The sequence below is a fragment of the Drosophila ficusphila genome, unplaced genomic scaffold (genome assembly GCF_018152265.1).
Source record: "Drosophila ficusphila isolate 14025-0441.05 unplaced genomic scaffold, ASM1815226v1 contig_220, whole genome shotgun sequence".
In the NCBI taxonomy this organism is placed as follows: domain Eukaryota; kingdom Metazoa; phylum Arthropoda; class Insecta; order Diptera; family Drosophilidae; genus Drosophila; species Drosophila ficusphila.
The window spans coordinates 1235704-1255404 of record NW_025064118.1 but is presented as its reverse complement, the minus strand read 5'-3'; the positions used below and the strand labels follow the sequence as shown (position 1 = coordinate 1255404).

Sequence of the window (19701 nt, the reverse complement as noted above, 5' to 3'; positions counted from 1 at the left end):
ACGATACTTTCGCGGAAATGCGTCGATATGTTTTTGTAATTTTGTAAACGATCTAATAATTATTTGTTGGGTCAAAAACATGTAAATGTTTCATTTACTGAACCTGAGAATGGGGTATGAGCATCTTAATTATCGTTGCCTAATTAAATTCATGCCAATATGCCAAATCTTTGAACGCAATCGTCCTAAAATTTCAAATTACGAATATTTTTCAGAGGAGAGACAAACACACTCACGTACCCAAAACACAAACACAAATAACAGTAAATCTTGCTTACAGTTAATTAGCTTGTAACACTATAGCCCCCATAGTAAACATAAAAAATATCAATTTTTACATTTTACATTTTACATTTTGATTTTTTAATTAAAGGAGGTGTTGAAAGTCCCTTAATAATGTCTAAAACTTTTTTTCAATGTTTTGGTGGAAATGTTATTGGGAGTATACAAAAATGTCCTTTACTTTCCCAATTTGAATTATTTCCCATTTTATAAATTATAATGTAAGTTCAATTTTCCAATCTATTTGTATAATTTTAGTTTTTTCGTTTCAATCGAAATTAATTATATAGATACGTTTTAAAAATCCTTTTTACTTTACTTGGGGGCTTGTTGTTTGCAGTTAGCTGTGAGCTAGTTCATTCTAAAATAAATATTGGCAAAGGAAATTAAGTAAAAACTTAAAAAACTACTTAACAAAAACTTTCTTAAAAGTTTTCATTTTTAATCCTTTGTTTGCTTAAGAAATTGGCAAACTATAGTTATCCCTCTAAAACTGGGCATCTGAAACAGATTTGGCAAAAACATTATATACCTTAAAATTTTCATTTTAATCCTTGTTTGCTTCATTATCTGGCAAACGATTGTTAATACCTTTTCCGGACCTAAATCGGGCATCTGGAAAAGAATTGGCGAAAGCATGCGCCCGAAACCGTATTAAAGATCGATCAGTCCAAGCTTTTTAAATCTCGTAACAACACATAATTGTGCCTTTGGACTTGAAGAATTTTTACTTAGAGCTTGTGTTGGTCCTGCTGAGTTTGTGTTTAGACATTTTTCATTTTAGAATCAGTACAACTGTATCGCAAAAGAAGTAAAATGTGTTTCAAATCGAAAACTATAAAGACAAATTTTTGACAAACAATTTTTAAAAAAAGGTTTGTTTCTTTTCAGAATAGAGTGGTTTGATTTTTTGTAGCTGTTAGGACTAGCAATGGACTTTGTTTGTAAAAATAATTCATATTTGTATTATAATTTGAGTCAGAAGTGTGCAAGACTCTTGAGGAGACTTCTTGGGCCCCATAAAGTATATTTATTCTTGATACATACACTGCCCCGCAACTGAATAGGTTCATGATCTCAGAGGAAGTAATTTGTCTATAACTTCTAAACCAGGGTACCGATTTCCAAAATTTTTTTTTTCTTTAACTCTTGAATCATTTTATAATAAAATGCTGAAGAAGGTTTTTCAGAAACATATTATTTATTCCTTATTTAATTTATTCTTCTGAAAGGTTAACAAAATGCATGATTTTTTTTCGGTCATCTGAATAGGTTCAACCTAAAACAATTAAAATTATTTAAGTAACTAAGGATAATATTCATATTTTTTGAACTTAGCTGATACTTATGAACATTTTTAAAGTACATTTTACTAATTTTAATAAAAAGTGAACCTTCCGTTGTCCGATATAACATCATATACACGACCGGGAAGCGAGCTATACGAATTGTGCAGTATTTGCAGTGAAATTGTTGTCCAGGCTATTTTAATTGCCTTAACTAAAGTTTTTTTGCAATAAAATTACCTGCCTCCTTCATATATCTTGCGCGATAGCAACCCCCATACGATTTCGATTATATTAAGGTCAGGTGAATATGGGGGCCATTCAAGTAAATCCACATTTTGAGCCTTAATCCACTCTTTTACCACCCTAGCTGTATGATGGGAGCGTTATCGTACTGGTAAGACCATTTGATAAAGTGAAAAGTACTTAAATAATCAGGAAACGCAGCCTTTATGATAGATTTGTAGGTTTCCGCGCTCGTTTTATAAGTAACAAATTAAAGGTCGCAAGTGCCAAAGACTGATACCGACCCCCACACCATTACCCCACCCTCACAGCTATGACAACGGCTAAGGAAATGCTCTTCCTTTCGAAGATCGTGATAATAATAGTTGTAGCTATTGATTTACGCTTCTAAATTAAATTGATTTAGGTGTGGGAGTCGGTATCAGTCTTTGGCACTTGCGACCTTTAATTTGTTACTTATAAAACGAGCGCGGAAACCTACAAATCTATCATAAAGGCTGCGTTTCCTGATTATTTAAGTACTTTTCACTTTATCAAATGGTCTTACCAGTACGATAACGCTCCCATCATACAGCTAGGGTGGTAAAAGAGTGGATTAAGGCTCAAAATGTGGATTTACTTGAATGGCCCCCATATTCACCTGACCTTAATATAATCGAAATCGTATGGGGGTTGCTATCGCGCAAGATATATGAAGGAGGCAGGTAATTTTATTGCAAAAAAACTTTAGTTAAGGCAATTAAAATAGCCTGGACAACAATTTCACTGCAAATACTGCACAATTCGTATAGCTCGCTTCCCGGTCGTGTATATGATGTTATATCGGACAACGGAAGGTTCACTTTTTATTAAAATTAGTAAAATGTACTTTAAAAATGTTCATAAGTATCAGCTAAGTTCAAAAAATATGAATATTATCCTTAGTTACTTAAATAATTTTAATTGTTTTAGGTTGAACCTATTCAGATGACCGAAAAAAAATCATGCATTTTGTTAACCTTTCAGAAGAATAAATTAAATAAGGAATAAATAATATGTTTTTGAAAAACCTTCTTCAGCATTTTATTATAAAATGATTCAAGAGTTAAAGAAAAAAAAATTTTGGAAATCGGTACACTGGTTTAGAAGTTATAGACAAATTACTTCCTCTGAGATCATGAACCTATTCAGTTGCGGGGCAGTGTATGTACCTTTAATCGGAAGGGTCAAAAAATAATTGGGAACAAAACAACGATGTTAAAATTGTATTCCTTCAATTTGTTAGAGGTTCTTCTTTCTTTCCTATACAAAGGTCAAAGGTCAAAAGTATTTTCACAAAATAAAAGTGAAATATACTCGAAACTTTCTTCGTTTAACTTTTGGTATCAATGAAAAGGTAATTTAAATGCCCTTTGAATGATACCATACTTTTCTCAACTCATTCGATATTTATTTAAAAGTGGGAATTTTTGTGAAAATCTATTTTTTAAACCTTTTCCCTCGTCTTGAAAACTAAAATTTTGGATGCAAAAAGTTTCTTAAAACAAAAATAATAGTAATAGTAATAGTAATAGTAGTAAAATAATAGTAATAGCATTTAAATTACCTTTCCATTGATACCTAAAGTTAAACGAAGCAAGCTCAAATTACGAGTATATGTATTTAACTTTTTTCTGTGTAAATACTTTTGACCACCACTGTATCTGCTATATGGTAGAATAACCGTTTTTCTATCCGTTTCAATCGTAGTTAAAAAGTTGATTTTCCAAAAGCCATGCTTGTGTAATAAAAAAAAAATGACTACGATTGTTGTGGCGATAATTTGCTATATATTTTTCGACTTTTCCTATGTCTATATCATATAGTCATCCGATTTTTATTAAATATAAATATAAATTCATGAGTCCTAAGAAAACACCATCTGAAAAAACTATGTCAATCTTTCAACGTGGTGTTTTAGCTTGGGCCGGATCGGGCGACTATATCGAAAAGCTCCCATACGAGAGATAATAAAAAAATGATTACTCAAATTACTCAATTTTTGAAATACACATAGAGTTTTCTAATGACTTTTGAATTTCGAATTAATCATTTAGCTTTCATAGACAATCGTCGAAAATTTAGAAACTTCATAGAAAAATCGATTTAGTTCGAAATATTTGATGACTGCAAGGGTATATAAGCTTCGGCTTGCCCAAGCTAGCTTGCTTTCTTGTTATTAATGATATTCGAATGTTTTTTTTCCAAACGGTGTTTTCTAAGGACTTTTGAATATCATATTAATATTTGTTAAAATCGGATGACTAAATCATATAGCTGCCGGGGGAAAGATCTAAATTGAAACATCGTGGTTTTCATACCCTTGCAGAGCAAAGGTATTATAATTTCAGTCAGAAGTTTGCAACGCAGTGAACGAGACACCTCAGACCCCATAAAGTATATATATTCTTCATCAGCATCACAATCTGAATCGGAATACGTCTGTACGTCTGTCCGTTTGTCCGTCTGTCCGTCTGTCGGTTTCTATGTAAACTAGTCTCTCAGTTTTAAAGCAATCTTGCTGAAACTTTCCCAATAGTTGTGTGGTTATTGCACGCAGTATATAAGTCGGAACGGGCCGGATCGGCCGACTATACGAGAGAATGAAATAAAAAATTCTTCTGCCGTTGTTTTTGATCAGATCGACAGATGGCGTTTTCTAACTGCTATTGAATTTCGGATCAAATTTTTTCAAAATCGGTGGATCTATCATATTAGATCATTAGGAATTAGGAAAGTAAAAAAAAAAAGTATGTATAATTAATGGAAAAGAAATTTAACGTCGTTGTTTTTAATTCCACGAGCATGATTTTTGGAACATCAAGTTTTTTAACATCCTTAAATCGAGAAAAAAAATTTCATAAAAATCGGACTATCATATCATATAGCTGCCATAGGAAAGATCGAAAAATCTATATGGAAATAACGGAAATAAAATCAATTTTTTCCATCAGACAATCATGATTTTTGGAATAAAGAGTTTTCTAATGACTCTTGAGTTTCAAAGTAAATTTCATCAAAATCGTACGACTAAAACATGTAGCTGTCATATTAACAATAGTCGAAAATATGGAAAATGAATAAAAAAATCGTTATAGCTTATATACTTTATGGGGTCTGACGTGTCTCCTTCACTGCGTTGCAAACTTCTGACTGAAATTATATTACCCTTTGCTCTGCAAGGGTATAAAAACAGTCATAACTTCGATGTTTTTAGGAATCAATTCATTTTGCTCGACATTGAGCAGTTATTTCTGTTATGATCGAACCACTATATTAAAGTTTGGTAAACTGCAGATGAACTATATAGTAATATTCAACGCTAAAATTGTTTGGATCGAACTAACCAAGGAATCAATCGAAAAAATCTTGATACTATAGATATTTAATGAGTCCAGTCGGTTTCTAAATGTATGTTTCAACTGCAAGGGTATATAACCTTTGTTCGATCTTTTCTATGGCACCTTCATAAAAGATATAGTAATCCGATATTATGAAATGCATTTTATTTTTTCCCTTGTCTATTGTTAGTTCGATCCTTACAACGACAGCGACTAAGTTCACCAAATAGGTCTAGTTTGCCAGTTTTTTTTTTATTAATTTTCTCATTTCTGCGACAGTCTTACGATATAACAGTTCGTCTGAAAAGTTCTGTCCGTTTAAGATTCTGTTTTTCCAACGTACTATAGTTTCCTTCGATTACAGCGATACAGCGATTATAGCGATTAAAGCGATTGCAAATTTTCGATACCATATTTGTAGTACGATTTAAATTCGGAGGATGGGGAAGCAATTTGAAGGGCAATTCATTTAATTTGGCCACTGTTTTAATTGACTTGTGGCATGGTGCTTTGTTTTGGTGAAACAGCGCTTTTTTCTGCCTCTTCTGGAGATAGTCGATGAAAATTAGTTCGTGTGCATCCCAAAATGCAGAGGTCATTACCTTGCCAGTCGACTTTTGCGTTTTTCCACGTTTTGGATTGCGTTCGTCGCTTGCCGTCCATTCAGATTAATCCTGATTGGATTCCGGAGTGTAGTGATGGAGCCATGAATCATCCGTTGTCACTTCGGTATAATATGATTTGAATACAAGTAGCGCCCTCTCATAGAAATGGCCGTGTTTTCCAGCCGATGTGATAGTAATTTTATCCTTATTATATAAACTAACTTTTTAATATCTGTTGTCAGTACGAATGGCTTAATTCGAGCAAAATGTGTAATAATAGGTATTAAACTATTGTCGGAACGGAAATGCATGAATGACCAACAATATCGAGGCTATAACGATTTCTCTATTCATCTTCTGTACTTTCAACGGAAAAATGCTATACTGCATTTGTTGAAAAATATGCAAAAGTTCGATCAGGATCATCAGAAGAGTTAGATCTGTATGAGCATCGAGAAATTGTGATCTATTAGAGCTTGAATGTTAGGATTGCTTTTTTAAGTTGTCTAGTTTTATGACTCAATCAATTTTAACCGCATCACCTACAATTTTAAATATGTCTTTAAAAACCTATTGTACATTGAAATACGAAAGATTTTTTTATGTTACTTGGTTTATTTGGTATTGAAAGTTATTAAAGCTTTTTAGATTTTTTAACTTTTACTTTTTACGTTGGAAGTGCGGGATTTGGGCAAAAATTATTTTATCTTATAAAAACAAGCAAGCAAGTTAGCTTCGGCTCTATAAACTATATATGATATGATATGATATGATATATATATATCATCAAATATGACGAAAAAATACATAGAGGCTAAACAACATCGAAGCTATGCCGATGTCTTTATGCTTCTAAATTTCTGTTCTGTTTTTATGGTTCTAAGTTTCTAAATTTTCGACGATTGTTCATATGACAGCTATATGGTCGTTCGATTCTTAAGAAATTCAATTCGAAGTCCAAATGTCATTGAAAAACTCTTTATTCCAAAACTTATGCTTGTTCTATATAGATTTCTCGATCCTTTGCTATGGCAGCTGTTACACGACTCAAGGGTAGTTAAAAAATTGGATACTCTCATAATTTTTATATATAAGTATTTCTCCATTTTTTCTATGACAGCTATATGGTATAGTTATTCGATTTTGTTAAATTTAATTTAGGGTCTGAGCTGTTTCCTTCACTGCGTTGCAAACTTCTGATTTAAATTATAGTACCCTCTGCAAAGGTATAAAAAAAAAACATACTTTCTTCTTTAGCTGGTATTATAGTAGGTCAAGTAATCCATTATTTGAAGAATAGATGGCTCAGTTTTTGGCAAATCAGGACGAATGATTTTATGAGAAGGGTATCATGAAATTACCATCAAAATGGCAATCGATTGTAGGAAAAATGGTGCTTATTTGAAATAAATCGGTTAATTCTAACCCAAAAAAAGCCTTGAATTTCATGTACAAACAAACTTACTTTTTACTTGACCTATTATTATATAAAATGTGGAAAAAATACATTGGCTTTTCATAATTTAAAAATTACATAAGCTGCTTGATGGATGTGTTTATAATAAATTCTCATTTTTTAATCTTAATTTCCTGGTTAGTATTTCCTTAAGAAAATCTACAACAAGTCAATTTGTTCGTCCTCTAGAAGGGTTTGAAAGACTACATTTGATAAGTAGATTTTATTTGAATAATTGCATTGTATTTTTATGCGAATAAACCAATTAGGAAAGGATCTGCTGATTATGATTAAGAATTAATGGATTTAAGTCACGGACCATACATTATCATTGTCAAAAGGTGATAGCTTACGTACTTCAAATTCAAATTTTATTTGCAACCATCTGGCACGAAATATTATTAAATTGCGTACGACCCAAGGCTGTGAGGCAATATTCAATCCTCAATCCATTGGCATAAGCGATCTATCCTCCTTTTTGACCATCTGGTACCTAATGACGCATTTTAGAACTGAAAATAAGAAATTGAAGATGTAACAATCGTGTTGAAATTGTTATGTTCAAGCAAGGCTTTGAATTTGCTTGTTTATATCCCATCATTCCGAATAAATCTTGCATAATATCACTATATAATATGTTTTTCGCGGAAATTTATCCCACGCCCAGTGGCATGCCTTGGGGCGTGAGGAGCAGGCGAAGTATTACGAGTTGGCGCGAAGGGAGCGACAACTCCACATGCAAATGTATCCCGATTGGAGCTCTCGTACAAATGCCTCTCGGGGCAAGAAACGGAAGCGGAAGCAAGATACCAGCGACGGAGGTTAGATCAATTTTCTTAAAATATTCTACGACAAAAAAAAAACACAAAATCAGATTATATTGAACTTAAAATTAACAAGGACTACTATGCGAAAATTGATTACAACAAATGTAAAACACTTTTTGATTAATCTTAAATTCGTACATGTAAATATTTCGTTTTCGTTCAAACATGTATGATATATATGCTTTTAAACTCTGAATAAAATTCAACAAAATATTGGCAAGTCACCTGCGTAACCACTTCGGTATAAAAGAACTTAAAAGTCAACTAACTCGTTCTTGAATCATACAACAACAATTTTTATGTACCTACATACTATATACATTTTATGTACAGTACAGTATATATATCTTATCGAAATCGCTTATAAGTGGCATGAAATATTTTAAATCTAGTGCATGTTAAAAAGTCGTTAGTAGTTATATGTATATTTAAGTACATTTTCACTTAGAATATAGAACTCTGCATGCATTTTTATAGGTATTATTTTGTCAGAAAAACTATTACATAAGTATTGCATTTTTTGTTAAATAAGTTAAATGAAACATAACACCATTTTTCCAGTATTTTTTGCCATTATTATATTTCGTTTATTTAACGTGAAGGTATCCCTGTTCATTGTCATATTACCTACTAAACGATATATAGCTTATTAACAGAAAATTAACAATAAAGTTAATCATTTCATATGACATTATTAAACTTCCCGACTATCGTTTTCCCAGGTAATAATATGAAAAAGTGCCGAGCTCGATTTGGACTGGATCAGCAGAATCAATGGTGCAAGCCCTGCAGGTATGTTTCAGATTTTTCGGAGTCATCTTGGACTCAAATTGTTTTACAAACGTCATTACAAGGAACGTTACAAGATTTACGCAAACATTTTCCTTTCCAAAATGTTATAATATATATATATATATATATATAAATATAAATATATATAAAACCGCAAATATTCGTTTTAAGTATAATAAAGAACAAATTCAAAATTGGAACGGACAAGAATATGGCTCTACAATTTGTAGAATTGTGGCAAATAGTTAGTCATTAAAGAAAAAAATTAAAAATAAATAACCAAGTTGATTTATTAAACAACAGGCAACGAGAGGTTTTTGTTTTTAAATTTTAATTCTAATTTTATTTAAAAGTTAAAGAAAAATTAATTTTTAATAGGAAATACCCGAAAATCTTTATAAAACTCATTACCAAAAGTCGATAAAATAAAAAATTGGACGAATATTAGACATAGATGTAATAGAAAGAAAAATAGAAAAAATTAAATTAATAGACAAATCGCAATTACTTCAATGCTATTTTTACGCTAAGATTATTATTATTATTATTATTATTATTATTTTTTTTTTTTATATTTATTTACAATCTATCTAATTAAAGATAATAAGTAAATTATATGACATAGGTAATGACAGACAATTTTTGTTTTGATGGGGAATTTTTGTTTTTCAAAAGAATAATATTTTGATGCCCATATTGTGAGGTAAAAATGTCTTGCGTGAATTTTGTTGATTACTTTTTGAGGAATTCTTTTGCACATACTAGAATTATTATAAAACCGTTCACACACAAACATACACACACCAAAAAAATAAAAAAAGGTACTCCATTATTATTACTATGAAGTGATTAAGTACAAGTCGATCATAATTATAATATGCACGAATGCAACCTTATAGAAAATATTTTAATATCGTCGAATCCTATCAGACGCGAGCTTTTGTTTGTTTTATCTTTTAAATTAATTAATCTTCTGTTATTTAACCGTGGAGGAATATATACTAATACCGAAATCTAGATTTATATTATAAAACATAACCCCTATAAATGTTCAAACTTCTTTTTATTATTTTTTGTTCCTTATGAAGATAATTTGAAAACCTGAACAACTTTATTTAAACACAATCTCCTCGGAAAATGGACGTTTTTTAAAAACTATTTTGAGCAAGAAAAAGTTCAGGTAGACAAGTGGTGTTTTGTATATAACGAGGTATTTTAAAGTTATCAAAAAGTTTTTTTAAATTAAAATTTATTGTCCATTAAGAAATAGTCGGTCACCCTTTTTATACCAGTGCAGAGCAAAAGGGTATTATAATTTCAGTCAGAAGTTTGCAACGCAGTGAAGGCGACACCTCAGATCCCATAAAGTATATATATTCTTGATCAGCATCACCATCTGAATAGGAATACGTCTGTTCGTCTGTCCGTTTGTCCGTCTGTCCGTTTGTCTGTTTCTCTCCAAACTAGTCTCTCAGTTTTAAAGCTATCTTGCTTAAACTTTCCCAAAAGTTGTGCAGCTATTGCAGGCAGTATATAATTCGGAACGGGCCGGATCGGCCGACTATATCGGATAGCTCCCATACGAGAGAATGAAATAAAAAATTCTTACGCCGTTGTTTATGATCAGATCGACTCGATCATCTGAAAGAATCTTTTCTAACTACTACTACTTGAATCTCGGATTAAATTTTATCAAAATCGGACAATTCTATCATATAGCTGTCATAGGAAAGATAAAAAATAGGGGAATGTTGTCAGGGTTGGGCCATATTTTGACCTATGCCCATTAGTACTAAACGAGTGACAATTTAGAATAAGTTTGTACATATTTGGAAAGGTACAATAGAGAATTAAAAACTATTACGGCCCAATCCTGACTACAAAAGTGGTTAAATCCCACGAGCATTATTTTAAAAATATGGAGCTTTTTAATAAGCTTTGAATCGAGAAAAAATTTTATTAAAATCTGACAACGTTTTCATATAGCTGCCATAGGAAAGATCAAAAAATCTATATAGAAATAACGGATATATCGTTGTTTTTTATCATACAAGCATGATTTTTGGAATATAGAGTTGTGTAACGACTCTCGAATTACGAATGAAATTTGATCAAAATCGGACAACTATGTCATATAGCTGCCACATTAACAATAGTCAAAAATATGGAAAATTAGTAGAAAAATCGTCATAGCTTCGATGTTGTTTGAACTTTTTGTATTTCGTTCGACATATTTGATGACTGCAAGGGTATATAAGTTCCGGCTTGCCGAAGCTAGCTTCCTTTCTTAATTTGTTTATATTCGGCACATAGAAATTTTCAAAAAAAAAAAAATAGTATTGGTAGTTTATTTTGGTGCTGCTCCCAGATTTTGTACTCTTGCAGAGGATATAATAATTTTAACAAGAGGTTAGCAACGCAGTGAAGAAGACCCCCAGACCCCATCAAGTATATATATTCTTTATCGCCATCACTAGAAGTTTACTTCTGTCCGTTTGTCTGTTTTTATATTAACTAGTTTCTAAGTTTTCAAGGTAATGCTTGCAATAAATTGGTCGGAACGACTCGGATCGGGTGGCTTTATCGTAAAGCTCCAATAGGAGAGATTAAAAAAAATAACTTCCTTGTTTTTAAAATTTTTTAAGACGATTGTATGAAAATTTTTGTTTATAAAAATTAAACTACTTATAAAAAAAGATAAACAAAAATTTATATAAAAATGTATATAAAAATAATGGTTGAAAATTATAGTATCCTTGTTTATTATCATATCATTTATTGATTTGTAGAATAAAGATTTTTTTAAAGATTCATGAAATCCAAATTAATGTGATAGGCTTTTTTTTTTTTTGGGATTTTTTTCTCAGAAAAAATAAATCAATATTTTTAATAAAAGAATTTTTTTCAAAAATTTATTATTTCAAAATTTATTATTTTGTATTTTTTTTTAAGTGATATGGTTTTAAATTAATGTAGGGTCATCGGCCGGACAAGGGCTCCTGCAAAAATGATAGCTATAGAAGTACGTACGACTTTTTCTATGTATAATTTTTGGTCAAATGGCGCACTTCCAAAGCGAAAAGTGCTAAATTTAAAATTAAAAAGAATCCTAGTACTTCCATAGATAATGTTATTTTTAAGATGTATTCCAAACTCAAAGTTAATCGGCTGAACATTGACTGAGTTATTTGTCCGGCCAACTTAAAAACGCAGTTTTCATACGACAGCCAGACAGCACTATTCTTGAATTTAGAGTACTTAGAAATTTTTCCAAGCCACAAATATTATACCCTTGCAGAGGGTATTATAATTTCAGTCAGAAGTTTGCAACGCAGTCAAAGAGACACCTCAGACCCCATAAAGTATTATATATTCTTGATCAGCATCACGGTATGAATCGATTTATTTCTGAATGAATTTCTCTCTTGTTTTGGATTAGGGCTATTTTCAAAAAATCTAGTTAGTTAGTTTTGAAATAAAAATCATAAAAATCGGACGATGATATCAAATATGAAAAATAAATAATAATGGAAATAATAGAAATTATCACACCTCCTTTTACGACCACGAGAGTCTTGGGCGTTTCAGCTCCGATGTCTGATGATTATTTTGATACATATTGAAATTTATCTGAGTATATGTATCTGGTAGTCAGCGAACTTGAGCACTTAAAGTCCCCATAACAAATGCATTTAAAGATATATTTTTAAAATATATTTTCGAGATATCGATAATCCGATCCGATAATTCACTATCATAAGCGGATGTTTTACATCTCGGCTGAAAGCTAAAATTTTTGTATCGGCCATCGATATCGGTTTGTACAACGTGTGTTTTTTACTTTGAGCTTCCATGTAAATAACGTCTACATTGACATTACATTACATTAAATAATGTAAGTGTGTATGAGTGCGATTCGTTTAGAATGATGGTGTTTTTTTGGTTTTACACTTCCCTTTTTTAATTTTATGACCCAACCTGAGAGACCAAATTAATTTTTGTAATGTTTTTGCGATTGAAGCACCGTTGCGAAAAAACATGACATAGGGATCGGGCTGCAAAAAGTAATATTTTCATTTAAAGTAAAAAGATTTAAACACATTTACACTAATTCTAGTGCAGAATAATCTTTTGTTTTTTCTGATATCTTCTTAATGTCTGTTGGTTAATCATATTAATATTCGACTTTTTATTGACTCTCACCTTGACCAATAATAAGTCCCAATCTGGGTGTCATTTCATCCGTAAGCAACAATGGAAGCAGCGTTGGCATCACCAGTAGTTCGGCAGTCAACAGCATTGGTGTTGGCATGCTGACACCCATTGTAAGTGGCCTCGGGGGTACGGTAATGTTGCCCAACTCGTCATCCTCGTCCTCCTCATCATCATCCACCTCGTCTTCTCATACACATGTACAAATGATGTCTACCAGTAATGGAAGCGCAGTAGCATCTTTAAACGGCATAACAGTCTCGGCCGGAGGAGGTGGTGGCTCAGCAGGCACAAATCTACAACAGCTGTCCCCTCAGGCACCACCGACTTATGTCAATTTGTAGACATCCAGACAATTGAAAGCAGCGCCGAAATATATAAATCTGACGATCCAGGAATCAATAAAGTGAACAAGTTCTGACGAGTCTTTGCATCTTAAAGTTGCTTCAACAATCAAACCAGTAAATAAACATTCAAACATTTCAAGTCAATGCATATCAGGGCTTATAAACTAGTTCCTGTTCCTGTATAGAGTACCTTGTGGCACTATATACATTTACTTATTGCATGAAAAATATTTATTATTTTGTTTGTTGGCTAAAAAATGATAACAGAGTTAAAACAATGAAAACTATTTACAAATAACAAAAACCTCAACGCCCACGAAGGAGGTGTTGGCTGCTTATGCTAAGGACAAGCTTTTCTTTTCGACACACAAGGCAGTAGGATAAACACGAACCCACATATGACCTTGAGTTCTGAGAGCACTGAAAAAAACAAGCTACAAATTCCGTTTATATGTTTTACACCGTGCTGTCTCGTTATACCGTCTTAGATACTATAGTTTTCAAGGCTATGCGAATGTAGATGTAGAAACAATTTATATTTTCTTTTACAGTTTGAGATAAATGGTGTTTTTTTCGAGGTGTAGAACTTTAAGGTGGCATTACTGCTCAAGATGGCGATCGATTTTCGCATATTCGCAGTTTGCAAGCCGTGACAGTCTGTTGCCAGAAATCATATTTAAAGTGTAATGCCACAAGATTGTCCTTCGACTAGATATACCTCTAAAAAAACTACCGTCATAAACCAAAGATTGCTTTTAGAATTTAACATCAGGGTATCGAGGATGTAAAATTTATATATTTTACCCAAACTCATACAATTTGTAAATTCAGGTTTTTTTCCAATAAAAAACATTGATATATTCGTACATAACACAACACTTATAGTTATCACATAAGTGAGTTATTATTAAATAAGAAATAATTAAATAATTATAATTAATAATTAAAATAAACAACCAGTACATTAATTTGTGGGTCAACATATAAATTTATAAAGCACTTAATTATTTGCAGTAGTTGAATGTAATTAAGCCTACATTTAATCAAAACTAACATAATTGACTTTCTTTTATCAAAACGTCTGTTTACATGAAAAGTCGTGGCCCCAAATATATTTCCACATTAGTACATAAGTCGGCAAGTTACAAGGAAAAGTTTTAATAATTTTTAAGAGTACTTGTACCTGCTGTACTTTATGCAATGCGGAATTATATTACCTGTAAAAATACCAGACAGTATATTTGTAGAATTTTCAGCTGCTGTTTTTGTTGCCTATTATTGTTTTGACTGCTAGGTAATATTGTGTTTGTGGACGGAGAACAGCTAGGACTTAAAAAAGATACAATGTTAAACACAATAGAACTCAATGCCGACCTTATTTACAAATAATCCTGCAATCCCCCAATTAAACTACCTTGTTTTAGGCTTATTATTGACAAGTTTAAATTTCCATCATAATAAGAAGTATTTGACGTGTCGTACTTTTGTTTGATACATGTAAAATACATTAAAAAAAAATGTTTGAACGCTCTAAAAAGTCCATACCATAAAAGAGTATTGCCATTTTAATAAAATAAAATCACGCTTTTCCAAAAATATTTAATTTAAAAAATTAAATTATCTTCTTTTTTTAATGTGTTATGAATTAGAAACGATAACAAAGGATGGTGATTGCAGGTGCGAAGTGGGTTCTAAATGTAGGGGATTTTTTATATTTTTGGTATTGGTACCTTTTTTTCAAGTGAATGTCATTTTTTTTTTTTTTTTTTGTGAGAGGCATTTTTTGCTTTTTGCGGTCATGGCTCCTCTTCCATTGGAGGATTGGGCTTTGGTTTCGATATCATAACCATATACCCATGGCACGTCACTAGTTATGGTCCGATTGAGTATATCTGCGATAAACCGACATCCTTAGCAATTTCTTTGATAGCCATGCGACGATTATCCAAAACTATTTTCTTTACTCCATTAAAGTATTCATCAGTTGTTGACTCAATTTGGCGTCCAGAGCGAAGCTCATCATTGGTATCTTTCCGGTCATCTTGGAAGAATTTGTTTCACTTGTAAACATTTTTTTTTACTTAGAACAGTTTCACCGTATACCACTGTCAACAATGTGCTACGGAACACTTCATTTTCTTTTTTACACAACATTTGGTGTAAATTCTTTAACCATATGTTTCGGTATTAAAAAAGAGTATGTAAAACACTTATAACCATCACGCCTCTCACAACCAAACAAAAAAAATACCATAAGGCTATATTTGTTTTTTTTTTTCAGCGAAATGAGTAATTTTATTTTACTGAGCTTAATTACATGTTATATTTAAAAATAATCCTGTGGCTTTTAATCTTCCGAAGCGCCTAAAAAAAAAAGTTGTTTTGTGGTGAACATCATAACTCGTTAACGGATCATTAAAAAAAAAAAAGTGATATGCGCTGTCGAGATAATGAATTTCTCGAGGTAATCAGGAAGAGTGTTTTTAATATTTTTTTTGTCTATTTTTGGGAGCATTTGAAAGTGAAAAGTGTGATTTTAGCTCAAAAAAATCGGTGTTAATTTATTACTTAAAAATAGAAAAAAATTTAAAAAAACTCTTCCCGATTACCTGCGTATTTATGTGGAGAATTTGTGTTAAAAATTTGAAAAAATATCGGTTTAGTAGATTTTGAGTTCTGATGTTCACCGGCTTTCAAAATAACGTTTAAAGTATTTTTATACGTATTTTTATAAAAAATATTTTTATACGGATTTAAAGTATTTTTATACGTCAAAATAGGCCAAATTCGGTAGTTTAAAACGCTGTAACTTCGTTGGTTTGACTCTATTTGACTCAAAATTTGTACACAATGTCCTCGTCAAATTGTCTTAAAAATAAAAAAAAAATAGTTAAAACCTTACCCCCGCCCTTAACGACTCTCTCAATGAGAAATACAAAATCGGCAATGCATAATAATGCATCAATGCAATTAATAAATAGACTTACAAAGATGCAATTTATTATTACATCAATTACACTTTAAAATAATTGTATATTTTTGGGCAGTTTTATTGTATAGTTAATTTTTTTATTTTTTTAGTAATGTGTATTAATGTGTTCTACCCAAAAGTTTCAATATCTTAATGTTTAATGCTTTAAAGTAAATTTTGCTTTACTTTCTGTAAATCAGAACTGCAAAGTGTGCTAACAAAGTTAATGTTTAATTAAAAACATAAAGTTGTTGATCCGATATTTGTTTACAGTTACCCTATATATTATATTATATTAAAAACGCAGTCATTATAGTATTCATCTCATATAAATGTGGATCATACATCATTATTTTGGAACCGGAAAACCCAACCATTTTTGTTCTGTCAGATTTTCTTGCGATTTTTTAAACTTAATTGTGTTTGCCGCAGGTGTTTATTTAAAATACCAAATATTGAGTGAGTTATAAATTTATCCAATAGTTAACTCCTACAACGAAGATTTAAAAATCGTAAATCCAGAGTTGTTATTGGAATTAAACCATTTATAATATATGAAAATAAATTCTTGATTACAATACATATATAAGTTGAGTTAAGCTTTTATCCCTGTTTAAATATATATTAATAATTTATAAAATTAAACCTTTTCTCGCCAAATCTCGCCAACGAAAATTAACTAATTCCAGCAAATAATTGTAGAGTGAATGATGAGTGCGAATTATTTAAGTTGTGTGGCGTTTATGTTATTAGGTTAGCACAAGCAGATTATAGTTAAAAAAATATTCTCAACAATTTTTTAATTGTCTTGGTGTAAACATATATTTGCTGCGAGTAATATCTTGTTGTTATTTTATGTTGTCGTTGAATTACTGAAATACTGTACAAATGTTTGGCAGTTTAAATTATTAATATTTTTATATCAAATTTTATTTACTGGTTTCATTTATTTCTTGAATTGTAGGATTTTATATATACCTTATATAAAGACAAGACAGATTTGATAATTTTAACAGGAAGTAAAGCTTATAGTCCATATATATTACTTAAATTCTGGTATTCAAATTTACGCGTCCTGTTCTTATCAAATTAATTTGTGTAAATGTAAAATGTAATTTTAAAATGTTTTATTTCCTAGCCCATAATGTGTTATTCATCAGTGTGGTACTATAAAACATTTCTGTCCTCAAAGAGTAATAACTGATAAAAATATGGAACAGTAAAATGCTCTACTTTCAACTAAAAAGTGTAAAAAATACAACTTATTGTTGTTTTTTTTAGGAACTTTAGTAAACTTAGATATTTTAGTAAGCGCACACACACGTGATGTTTCCTTCGCAGCCAAACTTGAACTGCCTCTTTATTGAAGATCCTCTTCCTTCATGCTCTCTCGTGAGAGTGAGCATAGTGTTGTATAATACTAAAATCTAATATTGCACAGTGTTGCTTAGGACTAACTTACTACTACAATACCTATTATGAATGTTTTTAATCTGGACATATATGTTTCTATCTTCAAACATTTTTGAAATGCCGACGATTCCCACGACGCAAAAAATTTGTACAAATTGTAAACAGAAGAAAAGGCTATAGAGCTAAAAATAATTGATTTATTTTGATAGATTCTGGAATTGAAGAAATAAATAGGCATGATTTTATTAAAATATTACATAGCTTTAATTTTGTGTTGATCTGTTTGTGAATTGAAAGGTTTGAACATTTGCTGCATGATTTATTATTTTTCTTGTATGTATACGGAATGATTAAATACTTGCACTTCTTGTTGTTTAAACTAAAAATGTTAATTACTTAACTTACATTTTTTATTTCTTATTTTACACAGACGCAAAAAAAAATGCATTCGTTATATGGAAGCGTTGCATGAAAATGGGCCCACCGAGGATGGGAGTGGCATTGATGAACACGGAAGCCAATTGAGTGATGACGACGATGACTACGACGATGACAAACTGGGCGGAAGTTGCGGAAGTGCCGACGAAACTAACAAAATAGTGGACGACGACACAGAGTCGCTAAATCAATCGATGTCAAGCCCAGGATGTCTCAGCGGATTATCCAGTTTACAGAGCCCAGCCACGACCATGAGTGTGGCCAGCCCACTTCATATGAACAACCCTCCAGCAAATAGTGTTTTATTTCCTGCCACCTCAAATGTGCTCTGTGCGGACACCACACAACAACGATCCACATCTGTTTCCACGGCAGGATCCAGTAGTGGATCGACGAGCAGCATAAGCACCACCTCAAATACCTCAAGTGCAGTTTCGCCAGTCACAGGTACGACGGCCCAGGCTTTAAGTTCGGCTCACGAACGAGCCATGATGCTGGGAAATCGGTTTAGCCACTTAGGAATGGGCCTAAGCCCCCCGGTTATTAGCACAGGTATTAATAAGCCTGAACCATTTTTCCAGTCGTACACCGCAGTCGGTAACAATGCTATTTTTTCATTGCCATCGATTGGTAACACTAATTTAAACAATTCCTCAATGCCAAACACTTCCCGAAACCCCATTGGTGCTAATCCACGGGATGTCAATAATCCACTAAGCATCAATCAGTTAACAAAGAGACGTGATTATCAGAACGTTGAAGTAGTTGAATCCAGTGACTCTAAAACAGTTGTTGCTCACTCTGCCACGTCCATAATTCACCATGTGGCAGCCCACAATTACCATGCAAATCAGTCCTTTTTAAATAGCACCTTTAGCCAGCATTTCCACCAGCAGTTAACTAACCACATGGAGACCGCTAAAAGAAATGAGACAACCGTTATGTCTGTTAACAGCAGTGAATGCCATAAAGCATCTGATTCACAGGCAAATGCATCTAGTAAGACTCCGAGCGCAGGCGCTTCCGAATCTGGCGTGATAAGCGTTTCTTAACAGATCGCAGTGGATTATTACCTTCATTGTTCGTAATTGTGTGAGAAAATGATAAAAATTAAATTTTTTATTTATAACTTTTTGTGAATATAAATAAAAGTGCAATAAAAATTATTCTCATCGCCATCTTCTGAAACAAGATGCCATTAAAATACTAGTGCCAAGACTTAAACGCAATATTTCTTTTTGTAACTAGTTAAGTCTATACAGATAATTAAACAATATAATTTTTCGAAAAAACAAATCGTTTACAATTCAATGGAGATACACTTTAAATTTTTGCATAGACACAACTGATAAATATTCCAAGCTAGGAAATGCCAAATTTATCACTTAACAAACAAACAGTATGTGCACATTGAATCTAGCAAATAATAGTGGGAACATGACATATTGGTTTTTTTTTTTTAATTTA

At 31.8% G+C, this 19701-nt stretch overlaps 1 protein-coding gene across 6 annotated transcripts in view; it reads left to right on the top strand.

Moving 5' to 3' along the window:
* LOC108098396 (protein pangolin, isoforms A/H/I/S) overlaps positions 1 to 19452 on the top strand; it is a 61844-nt gene extending 42392 nt beyond the window's left edge. For 3 of the 6 annotated variants that reach the window (XM_017201270.1, XM_017201269.1, XM_017201267.1), the window contains 2 exons: positions 8784 to 8853; positions 18227 to 19452. In XM_017201270.1, the coding sequence (XP_017056759.1) occupies positions 8784 to 8853; positions 18227 to 19286 (1130 nt within the window). In that variant the 3' untranslated portion in view covers positions 19287 to 19452. Of the gene's footprint in view, positions 1 to 7901; positions 8056 to 8783; positions 8854 to 13072; positions 13527 to 18226 lie in introns of those variants that run through there. The other 3 variants (XR_001771836.2, XM_017201271.1, XM_017201268.2) reach the window with 3 other exon arrangements.
* The last annotated feature ends 249 nt before the right edge of the window (positions 19453 to 19701 follow it).